Here is a 22966-nt window from a genome sequence, read left to right on the forward strand (position 1 = left end):
ACTAGTTACTGGATAACTATTATACGAATTTCAAGCTGACACAGCAGCTCACGAGTTCCAGTCTGTCAGGTCAGCTTCCTGCTCAGTTTTTATTTACCTTGAAGTAAAGACTGAAAATTTATCTTTGCATTTGACAGAACCCTCAAACTACATCTATTGACATCAAATACACATGAAAATCATGGTAAATCACAGCCTATCAGCAGCTTTAATGAACAATGACTGGAAACAACAACAAAGTCCTCCCCACTGAAGGTCACAGCCAGAAAACAAACTGTGATTGAATAAAGGTGGAAATAGAGACAAAACCAGAAATTCAAATTTAAAATATGTAACAACAAGATCTATGTAATAAAACAATGATGATAAAGTAAATATAAAACAGATGACTATGAAAACATACTAACATACTCAAATGGAAAAATGAAATACATAATAAACTCAGAATTCAAATGTACATAAATAATGAAAAGAATTATAATTTGTAGTATGAATATAATTCAACCATAAATACTGACAAAACAATAAAAAGAAGTAAAAGGTATAAAATGAAACAAATACAGTGAAAACATTTCCTTAAAGTTAAAGCTTTTTTTAAACATAACACCAGTTTTTAAGAGTTTATTCATTTTAAAGAGTTTAAATCCACTACATCGCCATCAGCTCAAAGTGTAAAACAATTAATTCAGTGATTTTAAACTTTATATCATTATTATTATTAATATTAGATGGTTTATATTAGACTGTAGAGCGGAAATATTTATTCATGTCACAAGACCTGTCAGCCAACATGCAGTTTTGTAACACAGCACAATGCTTTCTCCTCACACATACATCAGATCACTCACAGACTCATGTGATCTGGATTCCAGCTGTGAATCCATTTGATTTGCCCTCCGTAGCCTCAAAGGCCCCCGCTTATAGTCAGGAGATGCTGATAAATGAAAGTTCAACCAGACTCCACACAATTATTCTGCTTCTCTGTTACACATGTACATGGATGTGTTTGTTGTGGAGGATTTTAAGGTTTATACAAGAGACAAATAGAACTGTTTTGCCTATAAACAACTGACTTTTAAATTCACAGTCACAGTGGGCCTATGACTGAGCCCTGAGGTACATCATATTTAATGGCGCTGGCTACAGTCTTCACATGAGGTTAGCCAACAAATATTAACGGTGAAAGTCGTTTTTAAAGTAGTAGTGAATGAGTTCTTATGCCATTTGTGCCATTCTAGTTTGATTTGCTAACAGAAAGCATTTAGTGTTTGTACGACCCGAAAGTTTCCTAAAACACATTTTCCATCTCAGTCCGCTTATGGCAAAAACAAATTAAATTCTCTTTATATTATAAGGTTTTTCACAACATGATATGAATCAACCATGAACTTGAACATGTACTTAGTAGGTCTTTCAATTAGGTAAAGAAAACCTCAGCAGAACTACAAAACATGACATACTGAACCATTTTATTATTTTTTAAACAAAAATTAAGCCAGAATGCACGAGTAGTGTGTGAAACACACGGAAAGCTGGTGGTTTGGAAGGCCTGCCTTCCAAAATTTAAACACAGTTTAGGTTTGCAAAGTAGCATCTGAACAACCCACAAGACTTCTGGAACAATGTCTATGGGACAGACAAGACCAAAGTGGAGATGTCTGGTCGTAATGCACAAAACCAAACACAGCGTTTCAGCACAAACACTTCATACTAACCATGAGCAATTGGTCTTGTGGTTTTGCAACGGGACTCGGACAGTTGCTGAGTCAACCGTGAATTTGAACATGAAATCTGTACCAGTGAATTCTAGAGTCAGGTGTAACTCTGTGTCCAAAACTTGGACCTGTTGGTCATACTGCAGGACATACATGGCATACTGTAATATGTCATTTGTTGTTATTCACCTGAGTCGTAGTTGTCCCTGTAAGGTCCAGATTACTTATATAATTTTCTGGTATATTAACCTTTGAATTAACGCAGCATCTACTTTCCTTTTCCTGTGACTTTTACTTTCAGCAATCACAAGAGTCATAAGATTGAGCACTGAGGTACATTTAATACAGGCTTCACATAAGATTAGATTTACATCATCCTAATCTAGTTATGAAAAGAACAACAACCACCCTGTTAGTAGTTACACCTAAGCTGGGAGCTGGATTTACTAAAAGAAAAGTTTCAGTGTTTTTAGAAATGAAAAATCTACTCAAGTTTAAAGGTAAACACATGTGAAATTAGCAATTTCTCTTTTCCTGTTTATTTTATTAGAATAACAAAATAGTATCATTAACAGCTGTCAAATATTAGGCAGATCTTTAATGTAAATTAGCCACAATATAAGAGCGCTCAAACATTTAACCACAAAAAAACACTGCAAGGGACAAACCCACGTTTATTTTTCCTTTTTATTTATTTATTTTTTAAATCAACGCTTCTTATAGACACACTTTGTCCTCTGTAGACAAACAAAGTTCTGTCACAACTTAATGTGTCTCTTATATATCCACAAATCTAAAATATCTAAATGTAAAGTGCTTTGATCCTGAAATGTTTTTGGTCCTGCACGCGGCTCCATCTGGTGGTCAGACAAAGTTATGACAATTTAAAAAAAATTTGCTAGAAGAGTTTGAAACCTTTAACAGCAAGAATAAAAACACAGTAAATAAATGCTTAATATAAGAAATATAAGAAAATTCTTCACACTTTCATAAAATCTTTTTACAAATATGTTTTGTAAAAAGTTACATGTTGTGTTAAAATTTTAACTATAATCTTTTATTGACTTAAAACCCATAGTTTCATATGAGGAAATCAAACCTACACAAACACATAAAATAAAACATGAATGTTTTTCTGCATCAAAGTCTTGGCAGAATGACGAGTCTTATAAAGGAAGGCTGCTTGAATATCCAGAATAAACCTTCAGGAATCCACTTAGAAACCAGAGTAACAGACACATGAGAGGTCCCCTGATAATCTGTCTACTTTTAACTTTCCTTCAGTGTCTCAGTGATTAGTGATGTTTAATTTGCACATGCATGATTCCATGTTGTTAGCTTTGCTCTGCAAAGCACCACAGGAGCTGTTTGTTCCAAAACACAGAGCAAAAGTACAACAATCCATCACCATCATTACTAATCTTTCCTTTACTTTAAGACGATGCAGATGAATGTTCAAACTCCTTACCCCCTTCAACATTTCAGCTTTCACAAATGTTGACAGTTTTACCTTTTACCCTCAAAACCAAACTTTTTTTTCCTCCTCACGACGCCTCCACCAGGTGGAAGCCTCCGTTCTCCTCCCTCATCTTCTCCCTTTTCTGGGCTTGAACCAAACTGTAGACCACAGCTCCCAGTGTGTTCCTATTGAGGCTGAAGCCCCGCCCCCCACCACGCTCTATAAAGCTGGATCGCTCCTCCCGACTGCTCACGAAGTATGTTCGAACCTGAAGGGAAAACACTTTGATCAGTGGTGTGTACAGTTTATGTAACTAATACATTAACCCTTTAAGACCTACCATAGAACCAAGTCCGCCAGAGCTTATATTATATTTTTACCTGCTGTGGAGCCATTTTTGGGAGCATTTGAAGTTGCTATACATCAATACAACCATTATAGCCCAGATTTTAATAATATGTATTCATTAAGTGCATAGTAATTACATAAATTGCAAAAAAGTGCAATAAACTACAAAAAAAATTGAAAATCGTTTTTGTTTTTTAACATATATTTCTAGTTAGAGAAATTTAAGAGGCTTATCCCTCAAAACTGTAAATACAAAAAAGTTGCACAAAATAGTTTCCCACCACAGGAAATTTATTTTGAGTGTCTTCATAGTTTTATTTTTGAAATACACCAATTTTTATACACTGCAGGAAAAACGAAAATAAATATTATACTGCAAATTTGCAAAAAAGCAGCATATGCATCAAAATAAACTATTTCCAGCAGTGCAATATGAGTCCTAAGCATCCCAGAAACGACACAGAAAGTCATAAACTCAAACATAACTTTTAAAAAGACGAGTATAGGCCCTGAGGGCCTGATAGTAAAAAAGGCTACATTTCCGCGAAAATGACGTCACTTCCGGTTTCGGGCAGGTAATGGCGGAAATGCAAAAGTTCGCGCTGACGTCTATTCCAACGTAGGAAGTGTTACAAACAGCTGATCGGACCGGCACAGCGTGTTTCTGGAATATTATGTTTTTGTTCCTGCAAGCGCTTTTTATGCAGTTTTTGCAAAGCTTTATGTGGAAGGAAACCGTGACCTAGGACAAGCTGATGGCATAAGATGTGAGTACAACTCCTCCGGTTTCATATGCAAAACAATTTTTTGCGCTAGCTTACGTGGTTGCAGTGCTACTGGGATTTAAAAATAGTTACGCAAAACAGAGCGTGCCCGCTCCGATTGGCTGTAAAGGGTTAAACATGATATTTTTCTTATCTGAAATATTTTTCTCATGTTTATGAAAAGTTCTGTTTATATTTTTGGGGTAAAAATGTATAAAAATGATCTCCTTGTGTTAGGCAAATTTTACAAAAATGTATGACACACTTTTCCTGCACAATTGTGTCATGCACTTTCTCATCATTTTGACTTCTTTTGATTTGTATGATAAAAATTCCAAATTTTTTGTCATACTCTTGATATATACTTTTTTGTTTAAATATAAACCCTCCAAGTTAAAATGCAGTTTTTTTTATGTTATGTTAATTTTATGTTAAATGTAACTATTTTCAAACTCATTTGTTCATACCTGCACCTAAATCTCATAGTTTAGATCTTTAGGTCATGTGTGTGGTCACATGATGATGATGGCTCACCTTTCCGTGGCGTTCACTAATCCCTTTGAGATAAACGTCCCCTCTGAGCTGCCTCAGAAAGCCTCGTTCAACCAGAATAGAGCTGGTGTGTTCTGAGACCTAAACACAAAGGACGACATTTAAAAACCCGTTGAAGTGATGACCTCATGTTTCTGCAAACAGGTGAGCTCACCTGTATCCGCCCGCTCACACCGGTACTCTCCATCCTGCTCGCCATGTTCACCGTCATCCCCCAGATGTCGTACTGAGGTTTGGTGGCTCCAATCACACCTGCTATCACCGGACCGTGAGCCACACCTCGAAGTGATGTTAGAGGTCAAAGGTCATGGAGTGTTTAAATAATACACAATAATAATAAGGGAAAAAGATACACTTTTTTTTTAATTTTTGCTAAAGCTTTTAAAAATGTAATAATAATAATGAAAATAATAATATTACATTAAACTTTGTTTAAAAATTATTTTCTAGACATGTTTGTAATTTTGTAATTCTTTTAAAAAGTTCATTATTCAAAAACATATTAAAATATTTGTTACTGTTTACCAATGATTCATTTAAAATATATAAAGAAGAATGATTTTTAAAGAATCTATTTCAAAGAATTTTAAAGAATGATTTTTTATAGATAAAATAAAAAGAAGTAAATACATTTGTGAAATTGTTCATTTTTACATTTCTGATGTTTTTATGATTCCCATTCTTGATGAAAATCTTTCACCTTTGCACCTAAACTACTGGTTTAACTGTTTGTTTAAAACTTTCAAATTCTCCCTCTAAACTCTTTCTAACTAGAGAGATTTTTTTTCTTCTTTGAGTACTAAAGTGGTATTTATGTGTGTGTGTGTGTGTGTGTGTGTGTGTGTGTGTGTGTGTGTGTGTGTGTGTGCGCGTGTGCGTGTGTGGTACTTACCAACACGGAGCTGGAAGTTGTTTCCTGTCTGTGTGTTGATGTGTTTGAGAGTTTCCTGCATAGCGAGTGCGAACAGGACCAACTCACTGAGGTGATTCCAGCCATCCTCACAATCCTGAACACACACATGCACGTCTGAATGAAGAGTGTATGGACATCAGAGCCTTTGACAAGAGGCTCAGAGGGAGCATTTAAGTGTTGTGATGTAACAGCAGGACTCACCTGCCTGTCAGGTGAGAGGCCTGAAGCTGCAATGTAGCAGCTGCCAGTGGTTTTGATCTTCTCCACCTGCTGAAAGTAGCATTCATCCAGCAGCTACAACACACAAACACAAAGGTAAAAAATACTACATTTAATAAAGTTTACAAAACATATCTCGTTTGTGTGTGTGTGTGTGATTTATGACCTCATCAAAGTCGCTGATGACGTGGTTAAGGAGGCGGAGACACTCAACATGCTGATGAAGGACCTCCTTTTCCTCGTAGAAGTCGGAGAATCCGGGCAGAGAGGCAAACAGCACGCCCACTCGCTCATACGACTGTGAGTACAACTCCTGATAACACACACGCGCGCACGCACGCGCGCACACACACACACACACACACACACACACACACACACACACACTTTAATGCTCTGTTAATATGACTCATACTAATAGAATAAGTAAATATCGATTATTGATCAGGCCTACTGGTCATGAGGTCTGAGGGCATATGTCACACCTTGCATTTAAAGATGAGAAACAATTATACAAAAACTTGAAAAAGTCACGAAAGACTCAAAAAATGTGCAAATGGCCACAAAATATTATCTAAACCACTTCCAATTCTTACAAAGTCTCAGCTGTTCTATACAGTAATTTTTATATATATATTTATATATTTATAATAAATGTAACTGTACGAGTGTTGTTTGTTTTTAATTTTTTAGAAATCACGTGCCTAAATTTTATCAAGGCTGAAAGTCTGGAGGAGTGGCCTCTGGATGACAGGTGGATGATGACATAGGAGGTTATACATCTGAGCTAATTGGAAAATCTAAACTCTGACCTCAGGACAGTGTTTGAACTGATTTGTGTAATTTGGTAATATACAGAATCACATCATGAGTATACAGTGATATTTTACCCTCTTTTTGGACCTTTTTTCGGAACACTTTAATACAATTATCTGACCAATAATATGTCTGCTGCATGGTTACTTGCACTCATAAATCACCCAAGAAGTCTGTGCTCCTGTTTTGCTGAAGGAAGTCTAGGATTTTTTTACACACTGATTAACAGTTATCTGTGTCTGTGTAATGGTCCCAGTAGTCCTGTGATGCTCCCATGGCCAGAGCATGATAATGAAGTTAGCTTTGATTAACTGATAACTTCGTTATCCTCTCTCATAAAGATATGGTCACTTCTGACTAGAAAAAACTAAATGACAGTGACCAGAATGCTAATGCTGAAGCTCCAAAACTCAATAGGAAATCAAGTTGGCTGCTATGTGAAAGGCATCAGGTACCTCATCATTGCGGTCTCTCTCCAAGAAGTGCTGGGCAACATGTGCGGGCAGGATATTGAGCAGCAGACACTCATTGTGCTCCCGCTGCTCCTTCATGTCCTCCACCTCCTTCTTTGCCTGAAGGCCCCAGAGGAAGTCCAGCCGTGCTGTCGCCTCCAGCTACCAGTGAAGAAATGGAAGAGGGAAGTGGTGGATATTAGCATACTGAATTCATATCAGGGTTATCATTGTTTGCTTGATAGCAATAAAAGCTGGTAGCGTGTTTAACAGAATCCACCTGTCTGCTGTTGAAGAGGACAGCCACCACAAACATCAGCATAAGAACAACACAGACTCCATTCCTGCACAAGTGATGAGACCTGACAACAGAGGAGACCACATTTTATTTTCCACACCTTTACACAAAAACACAGGAACATGACCTGAATGGAACTTGTACCTGTAATTCTTGATTATGTAGGTGTAGAGGGCAGCAAACAGCAGTAGAACGGCCAGCTGCAACACGCAGCTCAGTCTGAGGAACACGGCACAGGTAACCATAGCAACCACGCCACTTAGAACCATGTACTGTACACAGAAAGGCCAGTGATAATTTTAAAAATGGTTACTGACTAATCAAAACAATGTCATCATGATTCTGAGTTCATGTGATGTTTGAGTGTTCACCTCTGGATATGTGCAAATGTTGATATCGGTCCAAGCCGAGGGAGGCGGAGCCAGCAGGGAGTCCCTGTTGCTGATGTCAGTTTCTGATGAATCACACCACAGCTAGTGGAAGCAAGCAAGAAGCTTTCTAACAAGTTATTTTGTACTAAATTCTTTGTACTAAAGCCTTTCAGTAAGTTGCTGGAAGAAGCTATTATTCCCACTGAGGTTTTTAAAAATGTTTAACATAAAAGATTGGTTGTCAGTATATGGGAAATCATAATAGACAATAAGATGTGCACGTTATTGCAGGTGAGTCATTACTTTTTGGCACAAAATACCAAGAAACTAAACGAAAACACTAGCAATGCAAAAATGGAGGGACTTCTTGAAATGCTTCAAACAAACATTCCCATTGTTGTAAGAAAATTTTTAATTTTATCTTATGTTGCTGTTAACACTGTTCCGGTGCAACTAAAGAATGTGTAAATACACATTTTTAGTTGTTGAAACGACAATGCTGTCAAAGTGATGTAATTTCACACTTCGTTTACAGAGAACACATTTTTGCAAAACTTTAGAAATTCAAGGTGATTACAATCAATACTCTTGATACTCTTTTATACTGATGGAGACTCATCATCAAACAGTAATCCTCACACTGTGTTGTGTCAACATTGCTGCTTAAAATGTAAAACAATATTTTTGGAGAATTCATTTTCCCCCAAATTGCTTCATTCTTTGCATTTCTCAGCATTCACATCAGCAACTGTTACAGAAGTGATGCTGAGGCGGACAATGATGTTTTTTTAATCGATTTTAATATGTTAGCTTGTTTGGTTTTCAAATCTTTTCTTATGATCGTTCGGTATTTATGACCTATAACATATCTTAGTTGTTGATTTGATAAAAACAATATCAGACTTACAATGTCTGCAGAGGCGATTCCAAAGTTGACAGTGATGGCAGTGAGTGTGAGCAGCATGCGGGCACTCTTGTTTTCATGCACCCAACAGCAGATTGACTGGAGGGGAGCAGGACAATGCTTAAATTCCTCCCCCAGAGTCAGCAGCAAGAGCAGGAAGTAAATGCCGCCACTGACCACAAACTGAACGACCATTGGACACAATCTGTGGGAACAAAAAGTTACTAAACACACACATGTCAGCTGTTATAGAAGTTCCGGTCAGCATGAACAAGATGTTTCCTCTCCTTGTATAACATTTATAATATTTTTAAGGGGAAAACAAATTTGTTTCATCTTTAGCTTCATTTATCTCTAAGCATGACCAGATAAATTATTATATCGAGCCAAAAAGTGCAGAGAAACAATTGGTACCTGATCCTATGCAGATGATTTTCTCTTTTAGATGTGAGGGCTGTTAAAATAATATCTATTAACATAAAAAACAAAAAAGCATTTGCAGAAGCTTGTTTTTGTACTGTTACATTTTGGTGCTGAAAAGATCACAAAGTCTTATATTTTCAATATATATTTAATTACAGCTGCTCATTAACACAAATATCTAATCTCATGGCAGCAATTTAATGTATTTGGCATGTAGACACGGTCAAGATAAAGGTCAGAATGGAAAAAGGTGATTTCAGTGACTTTGAACGTGTTACAGTAGAAAGTAACACTAGTTGAAATATGATCAGGACCAATAGCAGTGTCTTCAGTTTTATCTGAAGATTAAATACAAATTCTATGGTTTTGTTTTGTTTTTTACAACATGTTAAGCTTATGTTTTTCCAATTGTTGGATAATTGGACAAACATCATTTACAATTATTTACATCATTTAACAAAAGGAAAATCTATACCTTGGGGCTGGGATTAGCACCTGGACTGTCATTAAAAGCAGCAGCAGAATGAAGGAGCAAACCATGTTAGATTTGAAGAGTTCGTCTCTCATCTGAGAATACTGAGAGACAAACATTTTATTAATGACTGTTTTCAAGGTGCCAGTTTCACCCCCCCCCCAAAAAAAACCTACTAAGAAAAAAGATTCTCGTGTTACCTTTCCCTCCACATGGGAGTCCTTAAACACCTGAGTAAAGGTCGTGATGTGCTCCTTCCTCATTCGCTCACTGCTGCGCACCTCCATGGCCTGGCGAATCCTCTTGTTCACCTCCCGTGTTCCTGAGCGCTGAGCTGCTATATTATTGGGCAGCTGGGTCAGTGAACCATTGGTAAAAGTAGCAAGGATCTGTGAACCAACAAAGAATACAACAAAAGGTCAAAGGTTATTGAAATTCAATCAGAAAAGTACTAATGGACTTTGAATCTGTCTTCTGCACTCACAAAATTCTTTCCTAGGATGTCTCCAAATGGCAGCTCAGCACTCCACATTGTTATCTCGTCATAACTGGGGCGCCTTGCTTTAGGCGGCTCCACATCTTCCTTCGATGCCGGACGGACCAGGTATGTGTCGATGTTGTGTTTCCGTAGAAACTCGCTACGATCCTGGCCATGTCCCGCCTCTGTCTCATAGATCCCACCCAGACAGTCCAGAGTGGCCTTGGAGATGTGAACCTGACTGAAAGGAGATGAAAATGTACAACACATCACAAAAATCTTCTGTATTTTAATCATTAAGATTAACTTTATGGGATGACACCTATAGCAAACTGCAGTTTGGCAATTAAGTAATAAGGATATATTATGTATTAATTTGTCTTACCCAGGCACTCCTGCAGCCTCCAAACTGTTGGCGACGTCCACGTCCCAGCTCCAGATGTCAAACTGCCACTTCTGAAGACCCAAAACACCACAAAGAACGGAGCCAGAGTGGACGCCTATTCGCATGTCCACCTCCTGTTGGAGCTCCTGACGAACGTAACTAAAATGAAATACACCTGTGAAGTTTTGTGGAAACAGCTGTAGGGCTGTGTTAGCCACAGATGATTGGTACCGTATAGTGTTGATCATACTGAGGCCCATCTCCACACAGCAGCGGGCATGTCCTCTCTGAGGCTCTGGGACTCCTGATACGCAGTAATAACAATCACCCAGAATCTTAATGCGCAAACACTGGTGGTCCTGTACTCAAACACAGGGGAAAAAAGAAAAACTGTGGCCTTGTACATTTAAAAAACACTAAATAAATAAATAAATGGCAAAAGCCAAATAAAGATTAAATTCAAATGAAAAAACTTTATACAAAACTTAACAAAAGAACCCCTAGTAGAATAACAAATACACCAATCCTTTAACTGGTACAAACACATAAAACAGGAGCTGATGCAGTTGACAAGGTGATCTGACCTCAGCCAGCCTGTCGAAGCGACCAAAGAGTTCATTGAGGGTTTTAACGAGATCCTGAGCCGAAAGAATCAATGACAGCGATGTGAAGCCGATGATGTCTGCAAACAGGATGCTGTGGAGAGGCAAAATTCTCATCATGAGAATATCATTTTAATCCCACTGAAACCAATGTAAAACCACTACTGCAATACATTTTTGGCTAAATGACCTTTACATATTCTTTATTCATCCTCTACATTTTTAACTTTACAATCTGTAATGAAATCATCGAAATAATTTATAAAACCACTAACAATACCTGTTCAGTCTTATTTTACATTAGATGAAAGCTAAAAACTTCTTTAAGAAATTATGCCTTTGCATTATTACTGGTGTTGTTGCAGAACAAAAAATCACACCTGCTGGATGTTCAAGCGTTAATCAATTTTGGGGGCTTTTTTTTTTTTTTTAAAGTAGATAGAAAGATGGGACAATGGAGGAAGAAACTCAGCAAAGGTCCATGAGTTGGACTACGTTATAGCTGTGTGGTATGTGGTTGGCTCCACAATTAGTAAGCTAAACTAGAGCCTAAAGTTAGAGGTTTTTGATAAAAAACTCTGTGGTTAAAGGTTAACTGCTCATTTGACTGCCATAACAAATCATTTCAGTCGATACAATAACTATAGTAGAGTTGTTAGTCTGTTGAAGCTCCTCAAAGTTCTTCATTCTTTTAAAACTACATTTATAGCATGTGTGTCCAGCTGGCTCGTCATCATAAAGAAGTGGGTTGTATTACCTGACATCCTTGTAATGGTGAATGTAGATCTTGTGCAACTGCTGAGGCAGCAGATAATCTTCCATGACGGCCATGTCACCAATCATCTCAAGCACCAGAAATTGAGGTAGGATTGACATCACCAGGCGTTCCTGACAGCACAAAGACGCACACATCATTAGCTTTAGGATATATGAGGTCCAGACATATCCCAAATACTTTGTTTCACATGACTTGCTACCTAGCTGTTTCTTAGTTAAACATCTTGTTACGTTTGGTCAGAAAAATGATGATTTGACTTTATGCTGATAACTGAGATCATTAATAAATAGATGAATAGGTTGACCACATTTACAAATGATCCTAATACTTCTTCCACTTCAATAGGGACACAAAAGATTAGGGAACCCTTAAATATCATCCTCACTTGTCTGTTGTTCTCCCTCTCTAGTCTGACTCGTCCTTCGATACAGCGCCTGGTCTCCAGGAAAGACTGTCTCTGAGTCCAATCAGACAGGTAGTGAATGAACAGACCCGCAGTGTTCATAGCCAGATACAGCAGAGCCTTGGACAACACCTGCACGTGTACAACCAGACAGTTTAACTGCACAGTGACAGAAAGCAGCCAATAAAATGTAGCAATTTTGTTACCTTTCTGATGAAGCTGTGGTCATTATAGTGACAGCAGAAATCCACCAGGAGGTGCAGAGTGGAGGTGGTTCCCCCCGCAATGATGGACCAGAGGAGGGGGAGGGGCAGGAGGGTGTAAGTGGAGAAAAGCGTGAAGAAGACATACCAAGAGTGATCGCTCTCCGCCCAACTGAAAACACCAACCAGCACTTGGAAGGTCTGAGACAGCCAGCTGACCACTGACAGATACCTGAGGTAGATTTAAAGGAAGAACAGGTCACTGTCTTCAAATTTTTAAGTGAAACATTTTCAGAATAAGACTCTGGAAAACTGAAGAATTTTAGAGGTTCCTTCAGCTTCTGAAGTCGTAGTTCTTCTTTCCTTTTCTGGAGAGAATAACAAACGTTCTTCCAAAAGAATTTATGACATCTTACAGCTTTCAATGTCAGGAATTTGTTTTAGAAAATCACTTCTGTGTTGGTAAATGCAGTCAAGCAGTCACATTGACTTATCTGTGGTTTAAAATTTGAGCTACTGTTTAGATTCTGCTGGTAGGATGAAATGTCATCTGCATATAACTTGATATTTATCTTAAAGAAAACTAAACATGCCCTCTGCAGTGCAGTGCTTCTTTCCTAATAACAGCCAAATAAATAAACAAATAAATCCATATTGTTTCGCACATCAAGGTACTATAATATTAGCGACAGATTACATTAAAAGACATAGTAACTTAGTTCATGTAGGATGTCGCTAAGTTGGCACAGAGATCCTTATAAGGAGCCCTCCCACATAGCAAGCAGGTCTGCTACATCCCAGTGTACCTAAGCCACTGAGGTGATGACAAGACTTCCTTTCTGGTCAGAACCACCAGGCAGATTCCTATCCACAAGACTACAGACAGACCGGTAAGCCAATCACAGGCCATGCCCCACCAGCCCAGCGGCCATGTCAGCAATGAGACAAGAAGGCGGGTCAGGATGTCAACGACAACAGTGACGACCAGTGAGGTTCTTCTCTGAGCCGAGGAGAACTGCTGGTAGAGCTGCTCCAAGTCTGCAGACCTGAAGAGGTTATAAGCATCAGCATTACTTATTTTTATACCATTGACAATAAGCAACAATATAGTCAATAAGACACCTGAATAAATAAAATAGGCAAGTAAAGATTTATGATTAAATATGTAAAAAATTCTAAATACTATCAAGGTTTATGCTACAAAGCATATTTAAACAAAGATCATTAATTTTATGACTGTATCATAATTGTTATTATACAGCTAATAATTGTATGGTTTTTAGTTAAAATGTCCATTTGAATGTCTTTACTTGAATTTGTGCTGCAGTGTGGGGATGAAGACGCCTCGCACTGTCCACCCAGACGACACAAAGAAGTCAGCATCACTGAGTGGGTCATGTTTGCTCTGTGTTGCTGTGGTGACTGTTGGGTGAATGCGAGCTGCTGACGAACGGCGCTTCTGCCAAAATACTCCACGAGACGCTTTATTGCGGATCTGCCTGCAAGACAACACAGACCGAAGAACTTGTGTAATACTTCAAGTTTGATTTAAGAGAATAGACAAAAAATATTATGTGAAAAACGGTTTTTTTTGTTAAATGTTCTTAATTCAGTAACTTGTAAACTGTTTTGGATAAGGATAACTTGTATTAATAATTAAGATGCCGACAGTTCATACATTTATTAAGGTTATTCAATCAATTCAATCATGAAATTACTATGAATCAATGTATTTTTAATAAACACATAAATTATTCTGGAAGGAATGTAAAATAACACTTTAAATAACTTTAAGATTACATTAATTTGTACATTAATCAGGAAAAATTCACATTTTAGGAGTTAACTAATATGTTTATAGTTAATTAACGATCAAGAAAAAAGTAATCAGGAATGTTATTTCAACGTTTTAATTGAGATCATTTGCAATTTCAGCAGGATGAAGTTAACCTTAATACCAACGTTTATTATAGTTAAGGTTCAGTTAACTCAGAAATCAGTTTCTTTCTACCTGTTGATGTCCGCGATGTAGGCATCGGTGACTTTGATATGGTGCTTGCCTCGCTCCAAACCCCCAGCGAGCCTCAGTGTGTACAGGTTGTGCTGGTCAATGATGTTCCTGACGGCGTTCTGCCACAGCAGCTGCTTCCTGCGCAGGTTGGAGGTGGGGCTTATCCCAGTGCTAAAGGTGATGTCGCTAGTCTGCCGCGCCGCCTCACAGTCACCATTTAACAGCTCGCTGCAATCTTCACCCATGGTTACAGATTACTGTTCTGTCTTTCAGTGTTGAGGAAACATCCAGGCTCCCGTACACAGGGCTGAAAACAAACCAGAAGAAGCACTTAGAAAAAAAGTGGCACCAGTAATGATGATTTGTCATTAAAATCCATTTTACACAAAATAATTGCCTAAGGAGTGTTACTCAGTAAATACAACAACCTTAAATTACATCAGTGCATTTAACGTTATGTATATATATTTTTTTAAGTTTGTTAACTGCATTGAATAATGCACACTGAAGAGTATAGTTGTGTAAATGTGCTTCACTAAGTAATTGTGATCCTTCATTCAGTTTGGGTGTGTGCAGATTTGGCTTTTGTGGGTGTGTAACAGATTTCCAGTGTAAAAGTCACTTTGACTAATTTTGTTCAGGCTTGTGCTTAAAATGTTAATAAAATCAGATTTCCTGTACTTGTGCGGTGCATGGGACAATTTTAATTTCTAGTAAATAACTTTTTTTTTTTTATAGAAGCTGGTGTTGATGGTGATGATATGAAGTTTGTCCAAGTGATGAAGTCCACTCAGGTTTTAGTTGCAATCACTGAATAAGGTGTTTATTTGATATATGAGTGCAAATACCCTCCAAATTATAATGTAACATATTTGCATTTCCTCTAAGACCAGTTTTGTTTTTGTTTTGTTTTTTGTAATGACAACTTACTAAATTTTACAGTGTGGTGGAGTTGAACCCAAACATGGGATAAAAGGAGGGATGCAGTTTGGACAAGCTAGCCACTTCATAGCTTTTCAGTTTTTACACTTATCAGTCTTTTGACCCTTTGAGATCCACAGCAAGAAAAAAGCAATGGAAATTTTTTTTGTTTGCATTTCTTATTGACTTGGGTGAGTAATAACCACAATCAATAATTTTTTTTCAATAGACCCTGTAGTTTTTAAAATATTGATCTCTACCAAACAGTTGAGATGTCACTTCATGGTAAAAGTATGAAATGTCATGCAAATACAAGTACAGTAGATAATACAGTTGAAAAAATCAAATAAAGGGCCAAATTATAATTAAATTAATAACAAAAACTATCCAGGGCATTGGATACAATTTATTTCTAGTAGCATGCCAGTGAACATTGCTGGTTTTCATTCCATCAAAGGAAACTATTATATCAAACAACAAAGTACATATTTTTTTAAATCTGCAAATGTGAAAAATGTGCAACAGCACAAAATACTCACATTCGGGCCACTTCTGATTGAATGCTACTGTGCAAAATCATTTTTGTTTAAAAAAAAAACAAAAAACTAAAGACAGTGCAAATCAATCACATCTGCTTGTAGTTTTGGTCGTTGGGGTCTTAGGGTGTAGCATTTACTCTGTGGTCTTGGAGAACTGAATCATGGTTGTCCAAATCTAGATGCTGGCTTGTTAACTTGGTTCAGACACAGCCAGGTGGAAACCTTTTGAGAGCCATTGGTTTCTGGTCCAGTAGGGCACAGTCCCTCTTGTAGACCAGGTATTCAAGTCAAAGATGTATCCGAACAGTGGAATATGCCATCTCCTTAACTTGTAACTTATAACTTGTCTTATACAGGTGTAATAGCATATCAGAAAGTTTAATTCCTCCCATATGCTAATTATATACAGGGATGAGTGATGGGCATGGAATGGTGATCTTTGCATTGGACTCTTTGCTCCACCGTTTGACCAATGAAAGAGGCATGAACCCACAGGCATTGGTTGACACATTTCTTGTCAAACCATTTCATTGCAATCAGACCTTCATCAGACCTTGTGGCTTCATATGAAACCATGACCTCAAACACACTGTGGTTGAAGGTGGATGGTATCATGAGTATCATGCCACAGGACGTATGATTTTTAGCCATATAATTGTTTAGCGTCCATATAGTACTTGTTCAACATGAAATTATAATTTTGACAATTTAGTAATATTAATTTACCAGCTACTGTAATTTGGTTAAAAGGTAATCGGTTGTGATATTTGTGATTTCCACATGTTATTCTTGATTTTTACAATATTTACTAATATTAACTCAGAAAGTTACAAAAATGACTTACTGAGGAAATTATTTCAGCATATTCTTGCTGTGCTAACACTTAATGTGCAGTGTTGGGAAGGTTACTTTTAAAATGTATTCCACTACAGATTACAGAATACATGCCCCAAAATGTATTTTGTAACGTATTCCGTTACGTTACTCAATGAGAGTAACGTATTCTGAATACTTTGGATTACTTAATATATTATCATGCTTTTTACAACTACATGAATGTACTATTGCTGTGTGATTTATTACTATTACTGAAGGTCCGTGGCTCCGAACCATAGTAAATGGACCTCTGGCTAATACATCGTTTCCTGTCAGGCTAGTAGCCGAAAAATAGCTTTACTTTGTTGTCTGGGTCAAGTTTGAGACAGAGAGGCGTTGAAAGGCTGCTCCAACAGAACTTATTGTTTCGGAAGAAAACACGAACACAGTCGAGTCTTAATAGCTTACTTACAACTGGGCTCGTCAGGCACTCTTCTTGGCTGCAGTGGTTATTATTATATTTACATGCTTCCAGCTCCCGTTTCTGCTCAATGACAACTAGTACTTTTCCACTCTCTTTTTTCTTCTTCCTCCTCGCGCTCACAGACACATAATGTGTATGGCAGTCCATTCTCCCTGCAGCACGGACTACACTGCCCATGAAGCTACATTCTTTAGGGCTATGACTGTAGCATTCTGCCTATTAGCTTAGCACAACAACAACAACAAAAAGGTGCTCTCTCACCCAGGAAACAGGCAGAGAGAGCCCGCGTCACCCTGTAACCATGGCAACCACAACGCTGCCACCTGGAATAACAGAACATAGCAAAACCCAAACAGTCCTGACCCACGACAATATGAAACAGGAAAAAGTAACTGTATTCTGAATACCACCTTTTTAAACGGTAACTGTAGCGGAATACAGTTACTCATATTTTGTATTTTAAATACGTAACGGTGGTACATGTATTCCGTTACTCCCCAACACTGTTAATGTGATTTATCAACAGCAATGGATAAACAAAATGGGTCTAGTGGTCTGAGTTTATGGCAAATAATCAATTTGCCAAATAATTATTTGCCAAATAATTTGGCAAATAATCAATTTTAATAACATTTAGGTTATGTTAGCATTAGCACCATAAAGGGACAAATCAACCGTTTGGTTGACCACTTTTTAAAAAACATTATTAAGCATTTAATTTCACTTTTTTAATGCTGTCAAGTGACATACATCTGTTTAGTAATTCCTCTAACACTATTATAAATCAAAAAATTATATCTTCCTGCCTTAGTTTCATCAAAAACACTCAAAATATGTTTGATGTTTTTTTGTTTCTGACTACCTGGTTGGTAGAGGGATAAGAAGAGCCAACCGTTTACATTCACAGTGCCTTCTGGTGGATTTTTTGGGCATTACAGATGTAAACCAATTGTTAGAAAAGACTCAATAAGGTAGGTTAATTTCAGTGAAAGCCTGAAAATGTGTTCTACCATTTGGTTGAGCATCATTTATTATATTTTATTGGTTTTATTAAATTTTTTGCAGTTACACAAAGGTCATAAACTTGTTTTTTTTTTCACAAACTTCTCACTTTAAATGTGAAACACGTGCACAGAAAAGAAACAAAATCAATCAATAAATAAAAATATTTGGAGAATAACTAAGATAAAAACCTCCAGGCTATTTGATTTTCAATATTCAACTTACATTTTTAATTTTTCTTTTGACTGTCAAAAGGGAGATATCTTGTGTATTACTGAAGTGGCTGCTCTGGATTGCATTTAAATGAGTTCCTAATATTTTATACTCCACACTGTAAATGTCATATAGATATGTAAAATGTAATGATTAACAGAAATATTGAAAAAATAAAATAAATCATTGCCAAGTTGTTGTACTGGACTGCATTCAACCTCTCAGGTGTATCTAATAAAGTGGCTGCTGACTATAAATGGTTTCAGGTCTCTCTGCCAAAAATCTAAGACGCCTTTCAGTGGCACAGTTGGCTGAACGCAGTCTTGGCCCAGATCAGGTCTAGGTTTCAGGGTTAATCCAATCAGGTAGCAACACACTAACCTGACTGTTGACAGGACATTAAATCTCTATTATCAGATGTCTGGGTTGGTAAATGGAAGAAAAATTACTTGTCAGCACTCTAAAATCCGTTCACCTGGACTGGCTATCAGACACTTAATAAAACAACAATATTTACAGTAAGATAAATTTCAGCAAGTGAAGCTTTAAATTTGGGCTTTAGATGCAGGATGTCTGAACATGGGATAAAAAAAGAAAAAAAGGAAAATTATGAGCTTTAAAATAACCTTTACTCAGTTCAAATTGCATTTGATTGCTCTCTTTTCTTATTCTCCTCATAAATATGTCAGATAGCTACTATGCCATGTACTAAGCAACTTGTCTGCATAGGTAAGCCAACATTAGCCAGTATAAATTCAGTTTTAAACTGGTCCATAACAAACACAACTTTGACCATCTTTTGATAACTATCCGGTCGTTAAGTCTGACGTCACTAGCCGTGTCTGGGCCTAAACTCCGCTGCAGGTCCATATATCAAACGATCACTATGGCATTACTGAGAGTTGAAAAACTGTCTAAAGTCTTTCATCTTTAATAAAATGATCAGCGTTCTGCTCTACCAGGAGTAACAATTGAGTTTAACATCCACACATCCATGAAAACGGAATTTATGACATTTAACGGAGTTAGAAGTTAGCAGGAAGTTAGCTCGCTAGCTTCTATCTAAATACAATATAGCATGTCCTGACTGCGGGGTTTTGGAAACAAATTCAAACGTACAGCTCTGTTATCACTTCCAACATAAATGAAGACAGAAAACTAAACAGCAGTGACGTTTGTAGGGTTACTGAAGTTGGGCTAGCTGGTATATAATGATGTGCTACGTGATCGCTAGCGACACAGCTATGTTAGCATAATATAAACAAGCTAACTTTTTTTCCACTCGATAAAAGTTAACGTGAGTGTTCTCGGTGGTCTGGAACAAATGTAATCGCATGGCAGGATGTTGTAAAAGGACCAAACTTCAGCCAGGAGAACAACTGAGATAATCCATCCACAATACGAGGTTAGTCATTCATATACTGCTGCATGGGCTGGGCTGTAGTTACATCCTAAGGTTTTAAAAACTAGGCTTAAATAAATGATTTAGGAGCTTTTTGAGATTAAATAGAAGAAAATACAAAACATTAAACATGTTAACAACACAAAAGCCATATTAAACGCAGACTACTTTAGGCCCATAAGTAGGATTCGTCACTACATCACTTAACGACCGGATAGTTCATACCAGTCAATTTACATGGTTTTCTGGATCGATCATGATTTTGAGCTCTTTTTTTCTGTGTAATATTAGCATCATTAATATTAGCATGTTAGGGTTAGTGTCACATAGCTAAATCCCATCTTTAGTTGATAAGGTTAACTAATTAATCCAAACTTCTACAGCTGATCTGGAAACTTAGCTGCCATTTTCACTTTATCAGCTAATATTACAAGTTTTACTGAAATAAATGCTTGTTGGTTAGCTTTCTGTGTTAGATCCACGATACTAAATAGTGTGTGTCAAATGCAGATTCTGTTGATGTGAGGGAAGCTTTTATCATTTATCAGAGATGTTCCAGACTCCTCTACAAATGAAAGAAAAATATTAACATCTACAATCAATCTAAATCAAGATGAAAACATACATTCATCACAAGAACCATATGTGTGAGGAGCCAAGAGGAAACTATTATAGTTTTAACTTATTCTGTCATTGTTTGACCTTTTACTGGAGGTTTTTAAAAGCAACTCCTAAGCTGTTGGAAATAGCTAAAAATGTATTTTGTTTCTCTAAAATCTATTAATATTAATATTATTTAATTTTATTATTTATATACATTTATTTTTGTTTGAATAGAAATTGATGTAACTCTGCAGTTTAAGGTTTTTAACAGTTTAAGGAGTTTAACCTAGGAGTGTCCTTCAGAAAGCAAAAACTGCTTAAGTGCTTTATGGTCACGAACAAACAGAGGATTACTGGATATGAGACTCAATTCAGTTTCAGTTCAGTTTTATTTATACAGCACCAAATCACAACACCAGATGCCTAAAGGTTCTTTATATTGTACGGTAAACACCCTACAGTAATACAAAGAACATGGAGAAAAGCCCAACAGTCACCCCTGACCCCCTGTGATCAACAGGAGTTGGCAGCATATACAACATGAATTCACCTCGATTAAACTGTGTGGAAAGTGTGAAGTTTGAGTGTTTGTGTTGTACCTACTTGTTGCTTTGATCCTGTCCAGATAAAGGTTTGACCGCAGTTTGATCCTTCAAACACTCTTCCTGCTTTCTTTGGTTTCTCTCACATTTCAAATTCACAGTTTTTCCTTTTCAGTCCAGTATATTTTGTCTTCATTTCACTTTTGCTCTTGAGCCTCAAAGTTTCTTCTTTAAAACATGCTTTGTGTTTGTCGTCTCTTGTCGAACATCTCCATCATGTTTCTCTCTGATGTTGAGTTTATGCTTCATAAGAGCAGTACTCTTTCTCTGAGAGGAAAACTGCAAAATTACAACGACAACGAGTCATTAGTTAACCTCAGCGGAACAAAATGAACCCAGTGAGGTAGTGAAGGTCACTATGGCTGTTTCTTGTCATTCCTGCAGCTTTAACAATGTCCCAAAAATCAGAAAAATGAGGATAAAAAGAACCAGAAGCGACAAACAGAGCAGAGCGAGGCCAAGTCAGGAGATGAGGATTTGAGTAATGAGCTGATGTGAAGCAGCAGATGTCTGACTGAGCATGTTAATCCCAAAAGAAATCCCCGAAACAAAGACAAATGGCCCTTCATTAATCAGACAGATTAACTGTGTGTGGGGAGGTTCAGGTGCCTGATGGGATTGGCAGACCTCCAACCAGGTCAGATGGAGTCAGCACGGTTCAGTTCAGGATAGAAACAACTGAAACTCAAGAGAAAACTTCATAAGGTCACCTCAGGGTGTTCAGACAAATTAAATAGTGAACAAGACAAAACATTAATGACAAAGTTGATGTTTTCCTATCCATCAACACCATAGTTGGAAGTTTGATGGTCTGTTAGTACAATTAACCACACAGCAGCCACATTGCACACAAACTCACTCACAAGCTGGCAACAGTCGGCCTGCACCCAACCCTATGTGACTGGTTGCAGGACTTTTTGACTGGCAGGCCGCAGTCCGTCAGGATTGGCAACACAACTTTAGCCAGCATTATTACAAACACTGGCGTCCCACAGGGTTGCATCCTTAGTCCCATCCTCTACACCCTGTACACTCACGACTGTGTCACCTCCAAGAAAGATAACATCATTTTGAAGTTCGCGGACGACACTGCAGTGATCGGTTGCATCACTGGAGGAGACGAGGCGGCTTACAGGAGAGAGGTGGCCGGTCTGGTGTCATGGTGTGAGGACACCCTCAACACTGACAAGACAAAGAAGATGATAGTGGACATGAGGAAGAAGAGGAGACCTCACCAACCGCTGTCTATCCGGGGCCTTGAAGTGGAGAGGGTGAGCAGCTTCAGGTGCCTGGGCGTCTACATCACCGAGGACCTCACCTGGTCACTGAACACCACACAGCTGGTCAAGAAGGCTCAGCAGCGGCTGTATTTCCTGAGGAGGCTGAGGAAATTTGGTATGTCGGCCAAGATCCTCAGCAGCTTCTACAGCTGCACTGTGGAGAGCACACTGACCAGCTGCATCACTGCATGGTACGGCAGCACTACTGCTATGGACCGCAAACGCCTGCAGAGAGTGATAACAACTGTGGAGAAGATCACCAGGACACCGCTGCCCTCTCTGCAGAGCAGCTACCATCATCGAGTCCAGAGGAGAGCTGCCTCCATCCTCAAAGACCCCACACACCCCCAACACAGACCGTTCACACTTCTGCCTTCAGGGCGGAGGTTCAGAAGTTTGAAATCCAGAATATCGAGACTCAACAACTCCTTCTTGCCCACTGCCATCAGACTCTTGAACAGCTGACCCATTTTGAACAGTAATAATAATTTTTTGCACATCAGGTCATCTTACATATTATAGATAATATAGAAAAAAA

The 22966-nt window shown here is 37.9% G+C and overlaps 1 protein-coding gene and 1 long non-coding RNA gene across 10 annotated transcripts in view; one reads left to right on the plus strand and one right to left on the minus strand.

Moving 5' to 3' along the window:
• The window catches only part of LOC147301646 (uncharacterized), an 18575-nt gene extending 2889 nt beyond the window's left edge, over window positions 1-15686 (plus strand). The window contains exons 1-11 of one of the 5 annotated variants that reach the window (XR_015127291.1): window positions 5468-5963; window positions 6147-6270; window positions 10206-10310; window positions 10381-10443; window positions 10574-10724; window positions 11881-12034; window positions 12359-12424; window positions 12587-12792; window positions 13403-13609; window positions 13883-14084; window positions 14588-15686. This is a non-coding gene — a long non-coding RNA (uncharacterized LOC147301646). Of the gene's footprint in view, window positions 1-5467; window positions 5964-6146; window positions 6271-10205; window positions 10311-10380; window positions 10444-10573; window positions 10725-11880; window positions 12793-13402; window positions 13610-13882; window positions 14085-14587 lie in introns of those variants that run through there. The other 4 variants (XR_015127288.1, XR_015127289.1, XR_015127287.1 and 1 more) reach the window with 4 other exon arrangements.
• LOC147301647 (adenylate cyclase type 8) lies at window positions 63-21677 on the minus strand. 5 transcript variants are annotated; one of them, XM_086284064.1, is made up of 24 exons: window positions 21150-21672; window positions 14567-14873; window positions 13866-14054; window positions 13362-13601; window positions 12559-12787; window positions 12335-12484; window positions 11929-12059; window positions 11154-11265; window positions 10801-10928; window positions 10570-10728; window positions 10191-10425; window positions 9907-10095; window positions 9710-9810; window positions 8815-9016; window positions 7908-8009; window positions 7681-7808; window positions 7519-7600; window positions 7242-7400; window positions 6137-6283; window positions 5953-6045; window positions 5731-5845; window positions 4993-5117; window positions 4821-4919; window positions 63-3442 (listed from the first exon to the last, which is right to left on the minus strand). In XM_086284064.1, the coding sequence occupies exons 2-24, from the start codon at window positions 14809-14811 to the stop codon at window positions 3260-3262; spliced, it is 3543 nt and encodes a 1180-aa protein (XP_086140190.1). In that variant the 5' UTR covers window positions 14812-14873; window positions 21150-21672; the 3' UTR covers window positions 63-3259. The 5 variants fall into 5 exon arrangements, with proteins under 5 accessions (XP_086140190.1, XP_086140192.1, XP_086140187.1 ...); XM_086284066.1 differs by having other exon boundaries at window positions 7681-7755; window positions 7908-7990; window positions 10570-10928; window positions 21150-21677; XM_086284061.1 differs by having other exon boundaries at window positions 10570-10928; window positions 21150-21673.
• Window positions 21678-22966: the final 1289 nt, after the last annotated feature.

Source organism: Aulonocara sp. 'chitande type north' Nkhata Bay, linkage group LG23, assembly GCF_057382095.1.
Source record: "Aulonocara sp. 'chitande type north' Nkhata Bay isolate Kocher_YH1m ecotype deep benthic linkage group LG23, A_spYH_male_GT1.1, whole genome shotgun sequence".
Lineage (NCBI taxonomy): Eukaryota > Metazoa > Chordata > Actinopteri > Cichliformes > Cichlidae > Aulonocara > Aulonocara sp. 'chitande type north' Nkhata Bay.